Raw genomic sequence first — 20,869 nt, 5'->3', positions numbered from 1 at the left:
AAATTATATATGAATTTTGATTTAATGTGCGATTGTATACATTAACTTTAATTTAGTTTAATTATACATATGAAACTCTAATTATGGTTTAAATGTATACTTGAAACTTTTAATATTGATTTAATCATGCATATTTAAAGATATAAATACATTTATATTAGATAAATATAATTATTTATGTATGCAATATATAAACATAAAATGATGTTATATCAATAATTGTGTTAATAATTTACAAAAAATTAGATCAAATCAAAATTCATGTATACAATTGTACATTAAACTATAGCTTATGTATAGTTTTGGCATCTATCCCAAGTTATTAAAGTAACAATTAAAAGAAAAGAAACTAGCAAAACTTTGTAGTTTAGAACACAAAAGGAATATTAAAATTTGAATTTCTTAAAAGATATCAACTTAAATTAATTAAACTATATTCGAATAGGGGGGAGACCCCTCAAGCACATGGAAGATTTGAGTTGACATAACAACGTATATTCTACAAAACAAAGAAATTGACTTCGTGCTTCGCAAGTTTCAAATCAATCAACCACACAAAACCAACATATTTAAATGAAACGTAAGTACTAACTAATTCTTAATTATAAGAATCCCCATTGTTATTGACTAGAGAAGCTTTTCATTGAATAATATTTGTTTATAATATATGAACAGTGACTCAGCAAATCAACTTGTTTTCTTATCATGTATATAAGAGAAATCTGAGAACATCGAAAACCCAGAATTGTTCCCTATTCATTTCAATTGGGTTGTTTCTTACAAACCCAAAATTATAATGGCATCTAAGTTGAAAAACATGAATAAAGCTATCCTTTTCATTGCTATGTTTGGGCTAGTTCTTGGTATCTTAGCTCGTTCATGTGTTGAGGGACTGCTAAAGAATGTGGAGGAAAAGAATGGAAGCTATTTTGGGCAACAATTTGGTGAGTTTAATGTTTTATTTATTGTCCTAAACTAACTCAACGGTAAAAGTACTATGGAAGCCTTTATACTAAGAGTCAGATTGCATTCTGCACCCTGTACTTAAAAATTGGGTAAATTAATCCCTATACGTTAAATCAAATAACAAACTAGTCTTTCTATTAAAAATTTCATCTATTGTTGCTGTTAAAAACTAGTACCCATATGTCAGTATAAAGTATTCATAGCACGTCACGTGTCATTGTCTGATTATTCCGTTAACCACGTTAATTTTTAACAGTATAAATGGATAAAATTCTTAATAAAAATGACTAATTAGTTCTTTGAACTAACGTATAGGGATTAATTTGCCCATTTTTTGAGTAAAGAGGACTAAATGTAATATGAGTCTTAACAGGGGCGTCCATGGTAGTTCTACCGCATGATTCTGTTAGGTCCTTTCATTTGTTCTCCATGATTTTGATTTGACTAACCATATTGAAATTGGGATTTGCAGATAAATTGTGCAGTGATGCGTGTACAAGTGTTCAACAGGGGTTTGTCACTTTAACAGTCAAATTTTTACATTTCTTCATTTCAAGATGCTTACAGTTTAGATACTTACCGGCTGTATTTCCGGCACCTTCAATCATGTCGCTGTCTTTTTGGGTAGCATTTAATCGATCAATCTCATCAATGCCGGATAATCCTCTACAATAACTTTTGATTCATCTTTGAGTTTCGTGATCCAATGCTACTATATTCCAAGCCACATGATGCACTCTCCATATTTGGGTTGCAATTGTAACAAAATCATTGCGACAGCATAAGACCAGTCCAAGTTTCAGAGAAAGGCAAAGAACATCGACCATAGAAAGTGGATTTTCAGCTCATGTTTTAAAGAAATGTTCTAACCATGACATTAAAACAGCCAAAAACAAAAGTCCAAAAGATTGTAACTTTTTTTATTCTCACTTTGGGTCTAGACCCGAACCTGTATGAAGTACAAATTAAGCAAAAATGGTGAAAGTTGTATAACTAGTAGCTGCTAAGGGGAGTCTGAGATGTAAGGAACCCCTAAAGCTTAAAACAGCAAGAATGCCATAAAAATTAAAAGTAAAATGCTTTTCTTTTGTTGGTACAAAAATTGAACTATGGTTTACCTCTTAAAGCCGATAATCATCCCACATACAAAATAATTGGTCAAACCTTTATACAATGTTTTATGACCAACACCTTTTAACATTACAACATCCTCAATAAGTTCTCATGCTACGACAAGAAAGAGTCTCAAATTATAACAAGAATATGGTAATGTGTGGGAACTAAAGTGGATATCAAATGTAGAGATTACCAAGCAAATATATTGAAACTCAATCTAAGAGTTTGCCATCTAGTTGCTTAAGTTTAGGCATAATCTTAACCAGAACTGACTTAAACTTTTCATCAGCAATTGTGTTCCCCACTATATCTAATTGATTCAAGTTGAAGTCTTTAAAAATAAAAAAAGCCTCCCAATTGTTAATAAGAGCAACATCGCTGGTCACGGTTTCATCCCTGTTCAATTCACTTCCAACTGAATGAGACAAAGGAGAAGAGCACACGTACCTTGTTGTGTCAATAGATTGATTCCCAATCTGGTTGTATGAAATATCCAGTATTCTTAATGACTTGAGCTTTCTCAAAGGCTCCAGAGCAGTTAAACTTCTCAGTTTATTGTTTCTCAAACTCAAACAAGAGAGAAGCTGCATAGCTTCCAACCCTAACAACAATACATTCAGTCAAGTGTAAATTGCTAAAAAGGTTCTACTCCAAGTCAGTGCAGACTAGTAGGAAAAAGGCCCAAAAAAGAAGCATCATGCATTGTTTAGATTCACATTGGATTCTTTGTTTTCATACATTTAAGAATAAAAGGGTATGAAGTGGAGTGGGAAGACAGAAATCGAAAATTTGTAAGAAACACTAACAACAGCTCAAGTATTAAGAAACTTATTGAATAGTCTCCAATTCGACAAACAATATTTTGAAACATTAGTGAGAGTACAGTACCTTCAATTGATTGTAGTTCATTGTGGCTGAGATCTAACATTTGGACCCACAATAATTTCTCAAAAGCTCCCATCCGTGACAGTGATAAGTTATTCAGCCGGAGACAGATAGGGTCACATATAGCTGATGAAGCCGAGTCCTTATACTGAAAGCAATGTTGAAGTAAAGACTCTTTACTAGATGTCACCTACAGAATAGATAGACAAAAGGTTCTCAGTTAACCTATATGCAAATCTAACAATCTATACCAGAAATTAGTACAATAGTGAAAAATGAAAAAAAATTAACAAATGAGAGGATCAAACATGCACAGAATCTTTCTAACACAAAGGTTAGCTGTCTAGAGGAAGGTTTTTTTTACACCACAAAGTACCAATTCAAATAAACATACGTAAAATACAGTAACCTAACAAGTAAACATACATTTTAGAAGTTGTAGAAAAGATCTGGCTACTTGCACAAAACATCGGAAACAACAACAGTCCAACTCTAAAGCTTAAATGATTGCTTTTAATGACCAAATCACTGAGAAAGTATGCACTCACCTTCTGTAGCAAGACAATGCTATGTTCATCCTTGTAGAACTGGTAATGTGTTGGATCCAATTTCATCAAATCACTATACAGCTCAAGAACTTCTTCTGAATGCACCAGTTTGTTAGCGAACGGATATGACATTGCATCATAAGCCTTCAGTAATCTAGCAAGTGTAAGCTTTCCAATTTTACTACAGAAAAGGAAGAAAAAAACAAAAATAAGAGACATTATTAAAAATGTGCTTCCTAAGAGTTCAATAAAGGTAATAATTAAGTTATCCAAGTTCACCAGTCCACCAACGATAACAGTTCACGGAAGCATTCAATCTCTTTAGCTAAAGCCTCAAAACGCCAGTTAGATGCAGTTGTTTCATGACCATTCTTGATAATTAATTGATCAAAAGAGTCAATAATTGATTCCTCCGATTGTGTTCCATAGACCTTAAAATTTTCTTCTCTCAATGAAATATTTTCTGCAACTGAAACTTGAGAGGAATCTCTTTCCATAGGCTGTACATGTACTTTAAATGAGAACATTGAAGGATGGCTATATACAAACCCTCTTGTTGAAATGATTCCCTTAGAATGTCCAACACTAACTTCAACTGTAGAATGAAGATCTGAAGATGGAACTTTTAAATGTGCAACCCAAACTCGTGCAGTTTGTGAGTTACTTGCAGAAAGTGGTTTCCAAAAAAGATCTTCATTTTTATTAAATCCACATTCAACAGTAACTGTAGATGAGTTTACACCCCCAACAGGTTGATTAAAATAAAGAACAATGGGAAATGACCCTGAATCAGAATGCAAAGCTGAAAATGGAGAAAATGCAGAACCATTATAGCATCTATCTCCCACTAGAAGGACATCAGAACCATGACCAGGCCAAGACGAAGCAAGGAGAGGAGAGTCAGTTGTAACTGTTTGGTCTAGTAGCCAAAGATGATAAAACCATCCACTTTGATCATCAGGGTCTGTAAATATGGCTTGGTGTATGAATTCGTATTCCTCTGGCAAGACCTTCTCTTTCAAGAGAAATCCTCCAGCCTTTTTCTCAAATAAAGCAGACAACAATATGCTGCAGAAATTATTCATGCAATTCATATCATTAGCAGATATATTAAGCATGGAGAGAAACATTATACTCCATCAATCAAGATTCTATTTGGAATAATTATTCATTAAAATAAAAATTGATAACGCAATCAGAGCCTAAGTCCAACAACAAATACCATATCAAGGGCAGGATTACAGTGAATTGCTTGAACTTATTAATACACTTTGACCATAGCTCAGCGAAAAGAAACTTGGCCACAGAAAACATCAACAATTATCTAGCACAAATAACTAATAGATTTATCAAACAAGGAATTGGTATTCACTTCCTATATACAAAATTAAAGCACCATAAAGAAACATTATGACCTTAGATTTAAGGAAACAATTTTACCTTCGATTATGCCATGCAGAGTAGTTGCTAAAATTTGTGTAAATCATATCCTCAGTATATTTCAATTCATCCTGTTCTGATCTCTTCATTGACTCTGCAACATATCTGGGAAGAATAATAAAAGAAGACATGAATGGCACAAAATAATAATTCTCCACACCTACACGCACCAAGATTAACAGAAAAGGCATACTAATTTCACCTCCTATAATTCCATGCATGGAAATTACGAGAATCAGCCTTCTGGAACTTGTCCAGCAATCTCAGCTCATTATCGATCGATGAATGGCCCTTGCTGAGAACCCATTTTCGATGATGCCATGCTCCATATGACTTAAAATTTTGCCTCAATGCGTTCTCGACCTGCACAATTTCCTTCAATCAATAAATTTCAAAGAAGGAATATCTATATGTTCTTACACGCAAAGAAAGAAATATAATTCTAAAATAAAGTGAAATGGGATAAAACTATAGCATCATTTAGATCCTAACTAATCCAAACTAGAAAATCTCGATCTTTAGAAAATATAAAATAAAATCACATTTGTTTAACTAAAATAGGGCAGTAAAATGAAATCCTTAAAGCAAGTAAGCAACGCACCACTCTGAGTTCATCATCTAGAACAGACTTGATCGAGTCAGGATTACAATCGGGCAGATTCAGATAGTGCTCAACAGCGAGTTTCCTATAGTTCCAAGCGGTGTACGATTCAGGATTGATCTCAAGAAGCTTGGCACTAAGTTCAACCGCCTCTTTGGTGTAACTGACCAATTTTAAATACCAAGAAAAATCAAAATGATAACAAAAAATTCATCTTAAATTAGATCAGAAAAAGTTCTAAATAATATTACAAATTTAACCCAAAAAAGAGAGGGAGAGAGGATTACATTTTATTATGGTGAAAGGAGAAGAACTGAGTTTGGACAGCGCGTAGCTTCTGGGCTTTGGCAGACGAAGCCGCTTCATCTTCAGGTTTCGGTGCTTTTCGGGGCCGGCCGTGCATTTTTCCTTTTCAGTTCCTCTGTTTCTCAAGTGGCTCTGGCTTGGCGCTGCGGTTTTCTTTGTTTTTTAAAATATGTTAAAGTGATTAGAGTGACATTTGATAGTAGCGTATTTTTTCAAGTAACATATAGTGAAACGAATGGATTGCAAAACTCAAATGCACATACAAGCTGATCCAATACAAGTTTCTTTAGGAAAAGTGATATGACAATGATAATTTTAGCATGATAATGTAGTCATTTTGAGGTTTGCAATATGCAGCAAAACCTAGTTTCAAGAAGAGACCAAAGTTAATTGTAAAAAAATAATATCATGCCTACAACAGGGATAGTGATCATATGAAGAATTAAGCATAGGAACATCCTATAGTTAAAATATTGATTTGTTTTTTTTAACAGAAATACTGATTAAATAATTAAAATTTTAAACATGATAATTTATATGTACTTCATATAAATTTTTTGAATTTTTTATTTTTATAAATTCTAAATTATTTTTTACACAATATACAAGACAAATAATGTTGTAACAACAAAAATACAATTGAGTTGTCATGTGAGTTGCCATGCCGACGTTGCTAATAAATTTAATGTTTTAGTCAACATTTTCATTACAATAAATGATTTGACTCATTTTAAGAAGTTAGCAATTAAATTTAGCTAAAATAATAATAATGACAAAATTAATAAAAAATTGTGAACATTAAAAATTAAATTTGTGATTATGCCTAAAAATTATAGCTTGAATTTGTATTCTAACAAAAGATAATGATTTGGTGATTACAATTAATAAGAAATTTCAACACAATAATATTTATAGAGACAAATTTAGGGGTATATACACTTTATTTTTAATTAGGGTTTTAACCAATGTAGTTGTTTCTACACTGATTTTGGTTGTTTTAATCTATTTGCACTGTTTCAATAATAAACCAGTGCAACCAACTCCCTTATTCGCATTGATTTATTCTACCCAATTTCAATCACACTAGTTAGAACATTATGCACAGGTTAGTACATGAATAATATTAAAAAATATAAATTTTCTAACTTTTTACTAATATGGTATAAATAATAAAACCTTTATTGAAACATTGTGCATCAATTGGTACATGGATATTTAAAATTTGTTCAATATTAGAGGTGATCATGGGTCGGGCCGAGCCGAGTTTGAGACGGGCCCAGAAAAATATTAGGTGCTCCTGCTAGGCTCGGGCCCGGCTCACCTGAAAGATGGGCCTAAAAAATATTCAAGTCTGCCCGATCCGACCCATATTAATTTTTTTGTTTATTTCATTAAATAAAAATTTTAAAAATATAATAAATCAAACATATTTAAAAACATAAAACAAATATTAAAACAAATAAAATGATACTAAAGTAATTCTTAAAACAATACACAAATTGACAATATAATAAAAAATAGTTATATTAAAAATTTAAAATGATTAAAAATAAAATAAAAAATATATTAATATATAATTCAGGCCGGGCCCGGGCCAAAAAACTCTTAAGCGAGGCCCAACCCGTTTTCTAAACGGGCCTCTTTTTTTGCCCAAACCCATTTTTCGGACTTATATTTTTACCCAAACCCTTCCATTTTTAGGGCGGGCCTTCGGGCCGGGCCAGCCGCCCAGCCCATGTCAGCTCTAATTTAATATCATTCATTTGATATTTGAAATATTTTTATACACATCTATTAAATATTTTTTTTAAATATTGATAAATTCAAAATGATACACCAAAGCATACTAGCATACTAGCATTGGTATACATCAGTTCCAATAGAAAAACGATATGGTCCATCAATACGGTACCAATTACCTTGATTTTACCCCTTCATGATTAATTGCAAATAGCTCCTTGGTAGGACAAAAGCACACTTGTAGGATGCATTTTTAAGCTGAAGATACTACCAACATATTACAGCGCAAAAGCGCACCCTATAGAAAATTATATAAAACAAATAGTTAAACAACTTTAATTTACTCAAAATTTTATATATATGATATACAAAAATTGAACTTGAAATATAACAGTCGGATTACTAAAATATTAATCATATTAAAAAACTATGAAAATGTGTAAAACTCTTATAAATCTACATTGATGAAAGTGTATTCCTCCCCTTAATATAAATATCATATTTAAAAGGCTTAAATTTAAAAGTTACCCCTAACTATAGTCATTTGTCTCACTTAGGTACATAGTTTTTTTGGTAAAAAATATCTAAATTATATTTCCTTTGCAATAATCACTTTGTGTTAACTCAATTAAAAAATCTGTTGGTCAATAATATAGTGATACATAACACGTTTTCAAGTTAAATTGGAAAAAAATATTTATATATTTAATCATTCATTCTCTCTTTCTTTCTTTATCCTCTTCTTCTTCACTTCCGCTACATGAACAACAAAATAGTCATCACTCCGTAAGAGGCTGCATATATGACCCATTAAAGACAAGATGATATTGCAACCTAACCTTGGGCTTGCTTGTGAAGAACCTACATTTTGCACCCTAACCCAAAATTTGTCATAAAATTTCCTTCTCAATATAGTATTGGATTAAAGGTGGACTTAATTCCTTTACTCTATTCTCTAAACAAAAAATATTTACTCTATATAGTCTTCTTTGCCTTTAGTTTACAAATTCCCAATTAATCCAACAAATGTTTACATTTTTTTTAAAGTTTGGATTTTGATTCTAAAAATCAAATAGAAGTAAAAAAAAGTTGTTTTAGTAAAAATAATACATGATTTATGAACTAGAGTGAGAAATGAATTAAAATCAAGGTTTATAAAAGAGAAAGAGCTAGTTGAAATATAGTTTCGTCATCGGAAACTGAGTTTGTATGAGTTTTTTGAAAGATTCTTAAGGTGAAAAACAAAAAAATGAAAATTTATTTAAAAATTTCTCGTGACGATAGTATTAATTGAGTTCAAATTAGTCTTTTTATTACTAAATGGATCAATTTAGTCCCTAAACTATGTGACGATAGTATTAATTGAGTTCAAATTAGTCTTTTTATTACTAAATGGATCAATTTAGTCCCTAAACTATTAAAAGGAATCAATGAGACCAAATTAGAAATAGTTAACATTTGCGGTTTAACAAAGTTAATATTTTTAAAGTTTTCATGATTTTGCAAATGAAATCTTTTATTTGAAATTGAACTAAAATTGCAAAAAGATAAATTTCAAGATAAATTTTATATAGAAAATTAACTTTGTTATAGTTTGGATTTCTTTAATTCTTTTTAATAGTATAAGAACTATATTAATTTATTTAATAATAAAGAGACTAGTTTAATATAGCTCCTATAATACAAGGATCTCCTAGGTACTTTAACCTTAAAAAGTAGTGCATTAAAAGATAATAACAGATAGTTGTGCAAAATTTTTATGTAATAATTCCACTTTTGAAGCTATCGTTAGGTTAAAATATGTTATAAGTCCTTCGAAACTCAAAATTTAATCTTTGTACTTTTATTTTAGAATTTAGTCATTTTACTTTTTAGATTTTAAATTCAGGTCCAACAATTAACAATACTGTTAAAATTATTTTATTAAATTCAAGTTCATTACTGTAACACCCCTAGCCCTTATCTGTTGCTGGAACAGAGTTACAAAGCATTACCAGACTATTCAGACAAAAAACAAACATTACATATTATTTAACATATATGTCATAAATCAATTATATTGTCCCTTATATGAGCCATCGAGGCCCAAAATATATGTTAGGAACAAATCAGGACTAAACTGGGTACTCAGAAAATTTTTCAAAGAAATAAGGAACACACGCCCGTGTGACCAGACTGTGTGGCTCACAAGATCAAGAGACACACCCAGTCTCAGGTCGTGTAAGCATTCGAAATAGGGGCACACGGCTGTGTCCCAACTCGTGTCCAAATTTAGGTGCTTATTGATTTAAGTCACACGGGCAAGCCACACGCTTATGTGCTAGGCCGTGTAAGTATTTTGACTTGTATTAATAAGGTGTAGGGGTCACACGGTCAAGCCGCATGCCCGTGTCCTAGGCTGTGTGAATAATTTTGAACATTTTATTTCTAAATTTTAAAGTTACAGGGGACACACGGCCAAACCACATGCCCCTTTGTTAGCTGTGTGTCTCACACGGTCCAGTCACACGCTCGTGTGTCTGGCCGTATGGACTCAAAATGAACCTTAAACATCAAGTTTACCATTTCCTGCAATCTTGAATACTAAGCAACTTAAAAACCATTCTTCTCTTACTATTCATGTAACAGTTTAATTTTTAATGGTATCGGGAATAGAGATTTGAGATCACTAAATTCGACGGGTGAGTTGAAAATTTAATAAATTAATACCTATGAGTCAAATGTGAATATAAAAGCATTTTTGAATTAGTGAATTTGGTGATTTAAAAGAATTAATTAGGTAAATTGAGTCGAGAATGAGGTATCGAGACCTCGACTTCATAATCGAGCCATAAATATTTTTAGAAATATTTATGGAGTGTTGGTGAGGTAGTGATAAAATTTAGTCAGAAAATTTTGACGTTTGGGTGGTTAATTAAATAAAAAGGACTAAATTGAAAAGGGTGTAAAAGTTGCTAAAAGGATTAAATAGCTCAATTGTCAAATGAGTAAGGACCTAAAGTGCAAATAAGCCCAAAGGAGATATTTTGGGCGGCAATAGTTGAGAAAAATCAAGAAATGGGTGCAATAAGGGCAAAATTGGAAAATTGACAAAATTGGCTAAATAAAAATGGGACTAAATTGGAATATCTAGAATTCTCTTCATTTCTCTTCATATTCATCAGCTGAAAAACATCCATGGAGGAGGGTTCAAGCTGGTTTTCATACTCTAGCTTCATGTAAGTTTAATTCTTGCTTTCTCCTATAAATTGTTATGTTTTTGGACTTTTACAATTGAGTCCGAGTTACTATTTCATTAGTTTTTGATTCCATGTCTAATTTTTGAAGTTTTTATGAATGAGTGCTGGAATTATATGATGATTTGGCATGGAATTAGAGCTTTAAATTGTTTATATTCTGATTTTATTGAAAGAATTGAATAGAAAGTGAATGTTTGGGACCTAATTGTAAAAGAGTTTGAAGTTAGAGTTTTATGTGGAAATTATGAATTTCAATAGTTATGAAATAACTTATAATGTCTAGAAAAAGTATCAATTTAGAAAATTATCTTAATTGAGGGGTTAATTGAGCAAGGAGTGAATTGTATGAATTATGAAATTTGGGGTAAAATGGAAATCAACATTTTGCACTAAAACTGTTTTGGGCAGTAGCAGTAGTTTAAATTTGAAAAATCACCAAAAATTGTAGAAATTGAATTAGAGGATGAATAAAATATGAAATTAAAGATTATTGAGTATAGTTTCTTATAAAAGAAATTATGTAAGCAATAGAATTGTAAATCATGAGATACAATAACTTTTGTGAGACAAGGTCAGAATGATTTCGGGTTCTCCTGTTCTGAATTTGGAAAATCATAAACAATTGGATAAAAATAATTAGAGGCTTAAATTTATATGTTTAGAATCCTGAATTAGTCTATTTTCAAGAGAAACAAATGAGGACATCATTCGATTCTTGTACGAGAAGATAATTAATTTTTAGTGAAGAAGGGTCGGAACTATCAGACAGCAGAACAGGGAGACTTCAATGAATAAACTGTATTAATTGGCCCAACCAAAAATTATGAAATTTTTATGGTAAGAATACATATGAGTCTAGTTTCTGGGAAAATTTATTGATCTTAATTTGGAGTTCTGTAGCTCAAGATAAAAATAATTTAGTGACTATGACACAGATGGACAACTTGAATATTCACATAAGTAGATAGTGAAAATTATGGATAATGTTACCTACAAGTGTGTTGTTTATACTAAGGATGTGGATGGAGAGGAGGAGGAGGAAAATATACAAAAATATATGAATGACTCGTGTATAAATTGATCACATGCCCGATTATAATTGATAAGTATTGGATTAGAAATGATATAATGTTTTATTTGGTATATTTATTATGAAATTATGATTATCGTTATAATACAAAAACTGAACTTGTGAGTTTATATGGCTAAATTTTAGTGATTATTTCTCAATTTTATGAATTTCATGATGTGTTATTTCATATGTATTGATGATAAAATCGTGAATAATGTAAAAGCATGAAAATTGAATAAATGGTCAAATTGAGCATTTCAATTCAGTGACAATATGAATTGAAGGAAAAGACCATGGTTGGACCATGGCAACAAGTGATAAGTGATAGCTTCGGCTACACTTATCTGATCAAGGAAAAGTGAAAGTGATAAGTGATAGCTTCGGCTACACTTATCTGATCAATGACAAATGACAAGTGAAAAGAGGTAGCTTCAGCTACCTGATCAGTGAAAAATGGTAGCTTCTGCTACCTGATCAGTGAAAAGTGGTAGTTCCGGCTACCTGATCAGTGAAAAGTGGGAGCTCCGGCTACCTGATCAGTGAATAGTGGTAGCTTCGGCTACAAGTGACAAGTGACAAGTGATTTCCGTATAAGACCATATCTGAGATATGGCATCGGTGTGATATATGCTACTGTATAAGACCATATCTGGGATATGGCATCAGTGAGATATGTGATTCGTGTAAGACCATAGCTAGGCTATGGCATCGATATATGAATATGTGTAAGACCATAGCTGGGTTATGGCATCATTATGTGAAGATGTGTAAGACCATAGTTGAACTATGGCATCGAGAAAACGAAGTACTCAATTCCGTAAGACGTTCACTAATTTGACAAAGTTTGGTAAGTGTTACATGGAATTATGTGATACAAGGAAGTACGAGTTGATAAGATATGAGTATAGAACTTGGTTGATAAATGAATTCATTTGTGATTATATAATTGTTCATCTTGAATGTACTGTCCATATGTATTGATAATTCAAATGTTTTAATGAATAAAATTCTGATATGGAATAAATTGACACGAGACAAATAATTATGAAATTAAACTCAGAATTCATGAAAATGACGATTATTGATATATGGAGACATGAGACATTGATATATGAATATGGAAAATGTTTGATAAATGTGTTTATTCATAATTATAGAATTATATACCTCATGTGTACTATTTGCATAAAGATGATATTTCAAATACTTTGGTTATTTAAGCTTAAATATGAAATAGTCTGAAATCAAGATAAGTTGTTATGAAAATATATTTAGATTACAGAGATATGGCTGATCTATGTTGTATGATTACATAACGTGAAATTGTGTATATATATATGTAACGCCCCAATTTTCGGGAATCCTGTGAATGTTGGCATAGGTTTAATTATGTTAGTGGGCCTCTAGAAAGCCTAAGCTTAAGATAGAACCCGACAATTTTAGTTAATTTTTGTTCCATAAGAAAAAAGGGGTGAAATTATGAAATAGGACCTACGTGAAAATGTTTGAAAATGCTATAGGCTAAATTGAAATGGCCAAATAAATAGGAGTGCAAAATAGGAGGATTTGCATGACAAACCTCCCATTTTACATGAAGTGGCTAACCATCATGTTGTTGTAGACAAAATGTACACTTGATATCCATAATTTATGGTACAAATTGATACAAATTGATAATAGGTTAGGTAAATGTTTCATGATAATAGGTTAGGTAAATGTTCCATGATAATAGGTTAGGTAAATGTTCCATGATAATGGGTTAGGTAAATGTTTCATGATAATGGGTTAGGTAAATGTTTCATGATAAGAATATCATGTCTTTTGTATTAAAGAATTAAATGGATGAAATATGAAGTTTTATTAAAAGAAAAAGGGGTGAAAAGAACAAAGTTTTGTCCATCTTTGTTCATCATAGCTGAAAGTTAGAGAAGAGAAAGGAGAGGAGAAAGCTCTTGAGTATTCGGTCATTAGGAGGAGGAAAATTGAAGGTAAGTTCTTGGTACCTTGCTTCTATTTTGAGGTTCATGAGTTCTTCTTGATTCTACCTTAACTCTTGAAGTATATTTTGATTTTAGTTGTGTTGTGAGCATTTGGTCATGAATTAAAATGAAGGAAATGGTTGTTGTTTCATGTTCTTTTGATGAAAAATGGAAGATATGTGAAGTTGAGCCAAACAAATGAGCATGCATGTGCCATAGATGCTAAAGGGAAAAATCGGCTAACATGTTGTGCTTTGAAATGATGAAATGGAGATTATGTTTAAGTAAAAATCATAGATATGTGATGATTGATTGGTGATATACATGTTTAAATAACATGCATGCAAGATAGGTGTATGAAAGAGTGATTTGGTAATAAATCTGCTTGGGACAGCAGCAGTAACGTGACTTTGGAAAATCACCATAAATTATGGGAGATGAATTAGAAGCTGGATAAATTATGTAATTAAATCTTATTGAGTCTAGTTTCTAATGAAATAAACGAGAACATATTTTGAATTCTGTACAATGAGAAATTTGATTCGTAATGAAGGGTGGTCAGATTAGTCAAACAGTGAAACATGGGAAACTTTGAGAAAATTCTGGTATTGATTGGCTAAACCAAAAATTCTTAAAATTTTATGGATAGAAGATATATGAGTCTATTTTCAGGAAAAATTAACGAAACTTGATTTGGAGTTTCGTAGCTCCAGTTATAAATGATTTAGTGACTATTGCTCAGGAAGACAGCTTGCAGTGAAATTATGATTATGTGGTAAACATTGACAAAAATTTGTTAATGAGTTGCTTATTGTTTTCTTATAAGCTTACTATGATCTGTAGGTGTGGTTAGCTGAATATTGTAAGGGGTTAATACGTAGTTTGTATTTGAATAGTTAGATTAACGTGTTAGTAATCCAATTGTAGGCGGTTCGCGTGTGGATCTCGTCAGCATATCGTCGCAAACAGGTGTGTAACTAACACCCTCTTTCTTAGTCTAGATCGGCAAAAGTCGAAAAGCCGAAATGCCGAAAACCGGTATTTTGTAGATTTATGAAAAGCGAATGCTCGTGAGGTAAATCGATTAATGTTTTTGGTAAGCTGCAAAATTTGGACCGCAAAGTGCATGATTTCGTGCCTCGATATTTTTGGGCTTAATGGGCCAACGGGCCCAATTCGGTAAGAACCCTCGGTACGTGATTCTGTTAGTACGTGAAAAGTAAGAATATGCATGAAAAACCTTAAAAGCAGCTAAATTACTATAATACCCCTATGTATGGAAAATTATCATTATACCCCTAGGTGCAAAATTACCAAATACCCCTAGGGTTAAATTGACCTAAATGCATGTTTGATCGTTGTTATTTATGCATGCCATGTTGTTATTATCGATGCATGGACCGGGATATTGACGGAGGAAGTATCGAAAGTGGCTTGTCCACGATCTTGGAGGCTTTGCCTCAATTTATCGATAATCGAGCAGCAAGGCCGCAATCTGTGGGAGTGTTAATGGGTGGGTTGAGCTATTCCCACATGGAGTGTATGGCTGGTACGGTGGAGTGTAGTGGTTGGTGGGTTGAGTAGTCTCCCAAATGGGCTTGCATATGTTTACCGATGTTGCATGTATTTTGAAATGGGCCTATGGGCCATACATTATCTGAATAAGGGCTAAGGCCCGGTTTATTGTAATCAAAAGGGCTCGCCCAGACCATCATTACTGAATGGGCTTAGGCCCAATGGGCTTGAGTGACTTGGACTTTGAATGGGTATTCCTTACACATGAGTTTCCCCAAACTCACCCTTTTATTTTCATCCACGCAGAAATCCCCAACCATAGTGGGCTTGGAGTCGTGAGGAATTCGAGTGGCCACCCGCTCGAAAGTTTGATTTTCTTCCGTGAACTGGACATCCTTTTAATTACGTTTGAGGTTTTGGGCTTTTAAATGTAATAAGGCCGCTTATTTATTTTGATGGTTTTATATGTTTTATTAAGATAGATAATATTTATTTTAACTGTTGAAATTGGATAGCTTTAGGTAGCGCTTTTAAAAAACAACAGTTGATTTCAAAATAACACGACAACAAGCAAAGCTTCCGCAATGAAAGTATTTTCCAAAATTAATTACTTTTCTTAAAATGACTTAATCAAATCGGTTTCCTAGAAATATCCATGACGTTAAGGTGTGGCAATGGCGGTATGCATGTCTAGGATTGGATCCGAAGGAGCTTGGTATAGCGATCCGATGGACTCACCACCTCTTTCCGGTTTCCTACCGGTGCATGACTTCCTTTCACTTTAACCCTTAATGAATTAATCTTTTGAACATCAAGTACGATTTTCGGACTTAGAATGGAAATTTTTTTACGTTTTGATGTGGCATGCCGGATCCTACCATAACTTCGGTCGGGTTTGGGGTGCTACATTTAGTGGTATCGAGCCTAGGTTGCAACAACTCTACTGTGGAATGGGTTTACAAAAACAAAGATTTTCAAAACGAAAATTTTATAAAGAATGCGAAAAACTTGATTTTCAAAATTTAGATCTTTAGAAGGTGGCATTCAATCCTCGCTCAAGTCTCGTAAGTATTCGAATTTTTCAATATTTTCTGAATTATCTGTCATCTCAAATCCTACTAGGATACTCTAGATAGGATGATTCGAACATAGGAAAATCGATAAGAGATCAAATCGTAGCTAGACTTCGATTCTGCGAAAACAAACTCGAACTCTTCGTCGATTCATAAAACATCTGTAATAAACACTGGAATATTAATTGATGCATAAAAAAATTCGTAATCAAGATAATACGATATGAGTACAAGAGGCCGTGGACGGGGCCGAGAAAGTGTTCGAGCGAGATCTTTATCTTCGAGACATATGCCGGTGGTGGATGCACCGGTACCACTGGCAATAGAGGTAGAGTCTCATGACCGCGGTGCCGGGGATGATACCTTGTCACCGGCAATGCTTCGTGTTCTGGAAAGGGTTGTCGGAGTAAGTTCGGGCAACGAAATTCAGGGATCTATTTCTGAATGACTTCGGGACCAACGGAGCGGAGATCTTTAGTGGTGCGTCTGGTATAGCCCCAAATGTGGCGGAATATTGGTTAGAGGCCACAGAACGGATTATGGACAACTTGGACTGCTCTGAGGAGATTGTGAGTAGGGTATCTGTACTAAGTCCCTTGGGTCACTCGGTTAGGGTAGACAAACTGTATAGGAATGTACCCTTAGAAACTCAAGGTAATGTTTTTCCAAGATCGATGGAGTTACTGTTGGAGAGTTTGACCTCATTCGGGAATGGATTGGCTTGTTAAGCATAAGGCGACTCGGATTGTGCTTCTAAACGAATGGTGTTAAGAACTACAAAGGATGAGGAGGTTATGGTGATAGGTGAGAGAAGGATTATTTGTCCAATGTGGTGTCGGCATTAAGAGCCGAAAAGTGGATTAAAAAGGTTGTGAGGCCTAATTGGTATTTGTAAGTCGATCGGAAGAGGAGGGACCGACGGTGGATAAGGTTAGGACCGTAAAGGAGTTCCAAGATGTTTTTCCGAGAAGCTTCGTGATTGCCTCCGAACCGAGAAGTTGAGTTTGGAATAGATTTGTTGCTCGAACGGCGCTGTGTCCATCGCACCGTATAGGATGGCACCAAAGGAGTTAGTGGAGTTAAAGGCTCAAATTCAAGAGTTGTTGGATAGGGGCTTCATTAGGCTAAGCGTGTCTCCATGGAGAGCACCGGTGCTATTCGTGAAAAGAAGGATGGTGCGATGCGGATGAGCATTGATTATCGCCATTGAACAAACGGACGATTAAAAATAAGTATCCACCGCCAAGGATTGACGATCTGTTCGTCCGACTTAGAGGAGCTTCAGATTTTCCAAGATCGACCTTCGATCCGGATATCATCGATTAAGATTCAAGGAGGCGATATCCATAAGACGGCATTCGTGACTCGGTATGGTCATTACGAGTATGCCATTTAGACCGATTTAACGCCCTGCAGCGTTTATGGATCGATGAATCGTGTGTTCCAACCATTTTGGATCAGTTCAGTAGTCGTCTTTATTGACGATATCCCGGTATATTCTCAAACTGAAACGAAACATGATGAGCATCTCCGTATAGTCTTGTAAGTATTAAGGAGAAGGAACTCTTTGCGAAGTTCAAAGTGTGAATTTTGGTTGAGGAGGTAACCTTCTTAGGACATGTGGTCTCTCTTGAGGGATTAAAGTGGACCCTCGAAAAATTGAAGTGATTTTGGAGTGGAAGTCGCCTAGGTCGAGGTCGGAAATTCAAGCTTCCTAGGGTTGGCAGGATACTATTGAAGGTTTGTAGAAGGTTTTTCTGTGATGGCAGCACCTCTGACAAAACTCATAAGGAAAGGAGTACCGTTTGTATGGACTAAGAAGCAGCAAGAAGCTTTTGAAAAGTTGAAAAAATTACATCAAGCACCGTGTTAATTTAGCCGATTGTCCGGAATGATTTTCTCGTATGCGATGATGCATCACACGTGGGTTTGGGCTACGTGTTAATGCAAGAGGGTAAGGTGGTTGCATATGCATCACGATAGCTTAAGCCTCATGAGGGAAACTATTTGACTCATGATTTAGAGTTGGCAGCAGTGATATTTGCACTTAAGATTTGGAGACATTACTTGTACGGAGAAAGGTGTATTATATATACTGACCATAAGAGTCTTAAGTATTTGTTGACTCAGAAGGAGCTGAACCTTAGGCAAAGGAGATAGATTGAGTTGCTTAAGGATTATGACTGTTCGATCGAGTATCACCTAGGTAAGGCTAATGTGGTAGCCGATGCTCTAAGTCGTGAGTCAGATTCGATCCGAGAGCAATGTTTGCTCGTCTGAGTCTGTATGATGATGGAAGTCTGCTATTGAGTTGCAAGTGAGGCCAACCTGGTGGATCGATTAAGGAAAAATAGTTGAACGATGAGTCTTTGGTCGCTCGTTTTTAACAAGTTAAGGAAGGGAAAACTTCGAGTTTGGGAGCAGAAGAGACGGTGCAACAACAATACCCTCATCTGTTTGATTAGGTAAATTTCGAGGACGAAATTTCTTTAAGGAGGGTAGAGTTGTAACGCCCCAATTTTCGGAATCTCGTGAATGTTGGCATAGGTTTAATTATGTTAGTGGGCCTCTAGAAAGCCTAAGCTTAAGATAGAACCCGACAATTTTAGTTAATTTTTGTTCCATAAGAAAAAGGGGTGAAATTATGAAATAGGACCTACGTGAAAATGTTTGAAAATGCTATAGGCTAAATTGAAATGGCCAAATAAATAGGAGTGCAAAATAGGAGGATTTGCATGACAAACCTCCCATTTTACATGAAGTGGCTAACCATCATGTTGTTGTAGACAAAATGTACACTTGATATCCATAATTTATGGTACAAATTGATACAAATTAATAATAGGTTAGGTAAATGTTTCATGATAATAGGTTAGGTAAATGTTCCATGATAATAGGTTAGGTAAATGTTCCATGATAATGGGTTAGGTAAATGTTTCATGATAATGGGTTAGGTAAATGTTTCATGATAAGAATATCATGTCTTTTGTATTAAAGAATTAAATGGATGAAATATGAAGTTTTATTAAAAGAAAAGGGTGAAAAGAACAAAGTTTTGTCCATCTTTGTTCATCATAGCTGAAAGTTAGAGAAGAGAAAGGAGAGGAGAAAGCTCTTGAGTATTCGGTCATTAGGAGGAGGAAAATTGAAGGTAAGTTCTTGGTACCTTGCTTCTATTTTGAGGTTCATGAGTTCTTCTTGATTCTACCTTAACTCTTGAAGTATATTTTGATTTTTAGTTGTGTTGTGAGCATTTGGTCATGAATTAAAATGAATGAAATGGTTGTTGTTTCATGTTCTTTTGATGAAAAATGGAAGATATGTGAAGTTGAGCCAAACAAATGAGCATGCATGTGCCATAGATGCTAAAGGAAAAATCGGCTAACATGTTGTGCTTTGAAATGATGAAATGGAGATTATGTTTAAGTAAAAATCATAGATATGTGATGATTGATTGGTGATATACATGTTTAAATAACATGCATGCAAGATAGGTGTATGAAAGAGTGATTTGGTAATAAATCTGCTTGGGACAGCAGCAGTAACGTGACTTTGGAAAATCACCATAAATTGTGGGAGATGAATTAGAAGCTGGATAAATTATGTAATTAAATCTTATTGAGTCTAGTTTCTAATGAAATAAACGAGAACATATTTTGAATTCTGTACAATGAGAAATTTGATTCGTAATGAAGGGTGGTCAGATTAGTCAAACAGTGAAACATGGGAAACTTTGAGAAAATTCTGGTATTGATTGGCTAAACCAAAAATTCTTAAAATTTTATGGATAGAAGATATATGAGTCTATTTTCAGGGAAAATTAACGGAACTTGATTTGGAGTTTCGTAGCTCCAGTTATAAATGATTTAGTGACTATTGCTCAGGAAGACAGCTTGCAGTGAAATTATGATTATGTGGTAAACATTGACAAAAATTTGTTAATGAGTTGCTTATTGTTTTCTTATAAGCTTACTATGATCTGTAGGTGTGGTTAGCTGAATATTGTAAGGGGTTAATACGTAGTTTGTATTTGAATAGTTAGATTAACGTGTTAGTAATCCAATTGTAGGCGGTTCGCGTGTGGATCTCGTCAGCATATCGTCGCAAATAGGTGTGTAACTAACACCCTCTTTCTTAGTCTAGATCGGCAAAAGTCGAAAAGTCAAATGCCGAAAATCGGTATTTTGTAGATTTGCGAAAAGCGAATGCTCGTGAGGTAAATCGATTAATGTTTTTGGTAAGCTGCAAAATTTGGACCGCAAAGTGCATGATTTCGTGCCTCGATATTTTGGGCTTAATGGGCCAACTGCCCAATTCGAAGAACCCCATGACGTGATTCGCTAGTACGTGAAAAGTAGGAATATGCATGAAAAACCCTAAAAGCAGCTA

The 20,869-nt window shown here is 33.9% G+C and overlaps 1 protein-coding gene across 2 annotated transcripts; it reads right to left on the bottom strand.

Annotated features, from left to right (window-relative positions):
• Positions 1-1,399: 1,399 nt before the first annotated feature.
• On the bottom strand, positions 1,400-6,323 carry LOC108486796 (geranylgeranyl transferase type-2 subunit alpha 1-like). Of its 2 annotated transcripts, XM_053030195.1 has the most exons (9): positions 5,844-6,323; positions 5,557-5,719; positions 5,158-5,318; positions 4,956-5,060; positions 3,795-4,583; positions 3,516-3,696; positions 2,971-3,157; positions 2,530-2,683; positions 1,400-1,915 (listed from the first exon to the last, which is right to left on the bottom strand). In XM_053030195.1, the coding sequence occupies exons 1-9, from the start codon at positions 5,957-5,959 to the stop codon at positions 1,819-1,821; spliced, it is 1,953 nt and encodes a 650-aa protein (XP_052886155.1). In that variant the 5' UTR covers positions 5,960-6,323; the 3' UTR covers positions 1,400-1,818. The 2 variants fall into 2 exon arrangements, with proteins under 2 accessions (XP_052886155.1, XP_017646525.1); XM_017791036.2 differs by having other exon boundaries at positions 1,400-2,683; positions 5,844-6,322.
• Positions 6,324-20,869: the final 14,546 nt, after the last annotated feature.

Source organism: Gossypium arboreum, chromosome 6, assembly GCF_025698485.1.
Source record: "Gossypium arboreum isolate Shixiya-1 chromosome 6, ASM2569848v2, whole genome shotgun sequence".
Lineage (NCBI taxonomy): Eukaryota > Viridiplantae > Streptophyta > Magnoliopsida > Malvales > Malvaceae > Gossypium > Gossypium arboreum.
The sequence above is the reverse complement of the archived record's forward strand: the minus strand, read 5'-3'. Positions and strand labels throughout refer to the sequence as shown.